At 32.5% G+C, this 5,167-nt stretch overlaps 1 protein-coding gene across 1 annotated transcript in view; it reads right to left on the reverse strand.

Moving 5' to 3' along the window:
* Positions 1 to 883: 883 nt before the first annotated feature.
* Smp_129830 (putative cadherin) overlaps positions 884 to 5,167 on the reverse strand; it is a gene marked incomplete at both ends in the record, with an annotated part of 62,998 nt that continues 58,714 nt past the window's right edge. Inside the window, 3 exons of the mRNA XM_018793545.1 lie at positions 884 to 1,050; positions 2,717 to 3,047; positions 3,694 to 4,065. Of these exons, the coding sequence (XP_018648046.1) occupies positions 884 to 1,050; positions 2,717 to 3,047; positions 3,694 to 4,065 (870 nt within the window). The remainder of the gene's footprint in view (positions 1,051 to 2,716; positions 3,048 to 3,693; positions 4,066 to 5,167) is intronic.

Raw genomic sequence — 5,167 nt, forward strand, 5'->3', positions numbered from 1 at the left:
GAAATCGAACTTCACTGTCTTCAGAAGTGAAAAGACAAAGACATTCTATTGTCTGTGGAATTTTTACCTTGGATTTCTAAGAATAGGATATTTCCACAGGAAATAAGTAGCTCAAACACGTGGTATTAATAGGAAAATGTTTAGATGAATTTAATTTCCTAGTAGAGAAATGTTTAAATAAACGGAATATCTAGAAAAGAAAAAGAAAACATTTACGATTTTCTAAATAGACAAATATAAACACTGGCATTTTTATAAAACAGGAATAGTTCGGTATGTCCGTTTTTTTGTTTTTCTTAACTAATAACCTAAGGAATGTAAACTTTAATTATATTTTTAACTAGTAAATTTATTTACATGTTAATTATCAATCAATCAAAGTATCCTATGAAATTATTGATCATATAAAAACAGCTTAACCTAGTGACAAGTTTATAGATAAAGACAGTTTGGATGAAAATTTCAACAAATAACAAACAATAGGGTTTTTTAAGGAAATGTACAGATTCAGATATATGCGCATATATACATACATGAAAGAAGCTATAATCAAATTTTCATACAATACCATTGGGCAGACATTGAATTACACCTAATTATATGTGAAATCAAACAATAAGATGAATGCATAGAAAAGAATGAAGATGAAATAACTGAGAAATTATGTAAATAAAGCATAGGGTATTTGTATTTTTATTTCTCAGAAGTAAACATTGAACTCATAGTTTTCCCTTTTGTAAAATGCTTTTAATATCATAATGTGTTGTTTTTATCGATAAGTTAGTATTTGTCTCGAAATAAGTATTTCTTCTCGTTATTATACAAATTTTGAAGAAAATTAAACCCTTTCTAACTTGTTCTTAATAGTCGTTTTCTTTTCCGTTCATGGTGTGGACATGCAAAAGCGGCTTTCGCGTTGATAATCTGATCCCATTGGTGAGGCGGTTGTTTCAAACCATGGATTACTTAAACTGACATCAGATTTATCTGGTAAGTTTGAGTTGAGTGATGCATCATTTTGAATAGTCGACTCATTCCATATACTTATATCTAGATAAAAAATGAAATAATGGGTTGGTGAGAAAACAATTCACAGTACTAATTTCCTTTGAAAAAAGCATGAGTTGAGGATTCATAAGCAATCTATTCAGTTTCTTTTCCTACCTTGACTAGACTCATACCCAGTAATCCATTAGTTATACCGATTAAAAAATGGCTCAATATGTTTAATTCACATGTTCTCGTTACCTCTGCATTTATCGGACTTAAATTTATCCGACTTAATTATTCTATCCTTGTAAATTTGAACAATCTTCATAGCACTTAATTTAACGTAACTAACTCTTACTTGGTTCATATCATTTTGTACAGAACATGATTTTTGATCAAAGACTCCATTTAGTTATTTACCACACTTTACTTCTATTACTATATGTGAGCTATATTTCTTTCGATCATTACTGCCACAAATCTGATTCAAGTATGCACTGTATTTTAGTTAGTTCGGTCTTTGTAAACGTTAATTAACACATTTTACTAACAACTCCAGCATTCGAATTCCTCATTCTTGAAAATCTATTTGCCTTAAACTTGGCTATTTGGTTACGGATTTAAACTCATATTGTAATGAACGAGAACATGAATGGGGACAATCAAATGTGTTTAAACGCAAAATTAGAGAATCTCTTAGTAAAATCTGAGAACCACACAGTAAATACTTCATTTGCAAAATGTCAATCAATCGTCTCAGACTTCCTTGTTCCTTCATTTCCATAGTGATCATTCTCTGTTCTCGTTCTCTTTAACTTGATCTTCCTAACCTTCTTTTGCCAGGTATTTCACTTTCGATTGATGATATATATTACTTATATCTAACAACATCAGTAGCACACACCACAATATCAATAGAACCTGATGAGAATTTGTTGAAAATACCATTCTTATAAATATGTCTGTGTATTAATATGATTGAAGTTCTTAAACAATTTAAGTAAAATCATCAGTATGAGATTTTATAGAGATTTAAGAATTTTCAGTTATAAATTCGCAAACTGATCTTAAAACAATGAAGATTCCATAATCTCCACAATATCCTGTACTGACGATAATCATATTCTCTTAAATAACTAGCTTCAAGATGTAATTCCTGGAGTTCTGGTGAAAAGTTATAACCAGTAGAGTTCAGTCAGAGTGGAGTGAAAGTTTTCTACCATAGGCAATGGAGACGGTCACACAATATAGTGAACTAATTGTTAATATTTATACGATTGCATGCCGTCTCAGTGGTCTAGAGGTTAAGGATTTTCGCTCACGATCGAAGGTCCTGAGTTATATTCCCTGTGGCTGGGTGGTAGATGTGCACTCTTGAGGGGTCCTATACAAGGATGAGACAGCCACTAGGTGCTTCCTGATTTTCAATGGTGATCGAGCTAGGATAAATTTATGATTTAAAACTATGAAAATTAGAACAAAAGATTGTTGACAAGATTTGAATCATATGAGGCTCCTAGAAACAAGTCAAGTAATGATTAACACTCTCAGTCATGTTGATCGATTTTGTCATACTTTTTGGACAGGTCTGGATTTATTAACTATATTATTAAACTAATTTATATCTCAAAATCTATTATAAAATTTTAAAAAATTATTGAGACACCAAGGTTTTAGTATATGACTTTTAATTGGTTTCATGGAAAGTTTATGAAAAAACCGTTACCTTTTTCAGGGTTCATATTTGAAATGATCGTCTCTGCCTTATGTGGATCATAATTTTGTACAGTAAGTTCTTCTTCACTTCCACCACGACCAGAATCGGAAGCATGCTCTTCAAATGATATGATTTGTTCAACACCTAAATTTGATCTGTGACCTACTGTCATACAGTTGTACAATGTGCCTAATTTAGGTACTGTTGTAACTAACCGCTTTCCTTGATGCCTAATTAACCTGTCATCCAGAGGATTATCCTGCAGATTCGTCTTGAAGTGTGTTGAGTTCGCAGGATTCGCTTCGTGTAAAGCCTCACTGTTCTCTGTTATCTGAGAATCCTGTTCAATGGAAATATATAAAAATAACTTGGGTACTTTGGAGGGGAATAAGCAATTCAAGAAATTTGATTTGATTTCAACTTCACAGCAAAGCTAGTAATGGCAACAAAATATAGGTAATAATATGCCTAGTTGAATAAGGTATTAACAGTGGATTACTATAACCAGGTCATACATTCCATTTAAATGTCAAATAATTGAATAAGTAAGAAATTCAACTATCTGTTGACTAATTTTCCTGGAACGACTAAAAATTACTCTACAACTGAAATGAACTATACCGATTCCGTCAGCTACTGATCAAAACTTCTTAGTGAGAAAGTCCATTCTTTACAAAGTGCTAAGTGACTCTCCCCACAACTAAGACAAGTATGTTACTACCCGATGGCAGAACTTTTTAGTCAGAAAGTCACTTCTGTTTACATGCAAGAAAGTTCAAATGACCATAATTATGACAAACTTAGTTTAGAATTCCTTAATTCGGTTCTATTGTTCGAGAATATCAAGAACAAGAGCTTCCGTTTGCATGTAGAATGCTCTGTCGTCATCGTAATTTGTATAGCCATTTCCGATCGGTAGTATTTCAGCAAACTACTTATTAGTCACAATAAAACTCATTGGAATAAACCAGTTCTAAATTACTTACCATTTGATCTTCATTGAAATTGCATATAATTTTAGACACTACCGGTATCGGTTTAGTAACACAATAAGCATTTACAGGATCCAGTTTTATATTAAATGCAGGCAAGGCACTGTTCGAAGTTGAAGTCATTGAATCAGTAGAATAGCCAATTGTTATGCCAGAAAGCCTATTGGATCGGGGTAGAAATATTTGATCTTGAATTTCACCAAATTTATCAATATTCATTTGTTGACTGAGAACACGTACAGCAACAGCTTGACCATTATTTCTGGAGGAAAGTGATAAATTAGCCGAAGCCAAACCAGATGAGAGATGAATATCATGAAGTTGATTATTCTTCAAGTTTTCATATGTAACTTGCGCTGCTTCATTCTGTACAAAATTCTTGTGTTGATCAATAAATAGGATTTTCATTTTATATGAAAATAAGAAGATAGAAAAGTAAGTCAAAACGATTATTAAAATTTGATTATTTTAAAGATGTACCATTTCTGTTCAAGAATACGCGAAGTTATCGCTAAGTCATCACTTACTGATAGGTTAAGCAGAAATTGAATATTTGATTTGTTGGTACCTAACTTTAATGAAATGACAGAATGCTTCGTCAGAAATGTTATTATAAAAGACTAAAAAAATAAATCAAGTCTGAAATCAATGAGTTGACAAATTTGCTTCTATTAGTTTAAAGTAGGCAGTAGTTGTGTATGACACAGTATCCCGGTATTATTGAGAATTCATACGAATAGATGGTAAATTCCAACAACTCACTGTGTTCTACCTGATAAGACATATTTTACTGTATTATCATTCAAGTGTCTTCTAAATAGCAGTGACGAACTAGTGAACTGTTTTTCTTTTTCCGATTCAAAAAACAGTTAAAAGTTTTTTTTTGTTGTTGACTGTTGTTAAAATCCTACACTAAAGTACTGTTTTCCATCGATACACTTGTAAAAATTACAGTAGCTAAGACCGAATCTTCTATAATTTTATCGACAAATTTGCAAAAGTAAGTCTGCAGTAACAATGTAACATAAATAGTAAAGATTATTTCTTCTTAGAAAACTCTGTAATAATTTACTGTTTATCATCGAAATATCAAATCTCATAAACAACAAATAATTTTGGTAAGCAGTGATGGATAGTGGGTAGCAGTGGAATCCAGGAAACGCGTTTCGTCCTATTTGAGACTAGTCAGCTGGATGTACCTGCATCTCAGAGTTGATGTTCACTCTAGGACTCGAAACCAGTACCTTTCGCTTCAAACGCCATCGCGTTATCCACTCGGCTACTGAGTCCTGATAGCCACTTGCTTGTGCGATGGAGTGAAGTTTAAATTCATTTAGTAATGTTTGTTTGAATCTTCCCATCGATTTGTTAGGACTGCAACTGGTCAGTCTCTAATTGGCATATGTGCATACTGTGCGTATTGCCTCGATATAGCCTTGATTCACAAGCCATGGTAAGCAGAGATGGA

The sequence above is a fragment of the Schistosoma mansoni genome, chromosome 1 (assembly GCF_000237925.1).
Source record: "Schistosoma mansoni strain Puerto Rico chromosome 1, complete genome".
NCBI lineage: Eukaryota > Metazoa > Platyhelminthes > Trematoda > Strigeidida > Schistosomatidae > Schistosoma > Schistosoma mansoni.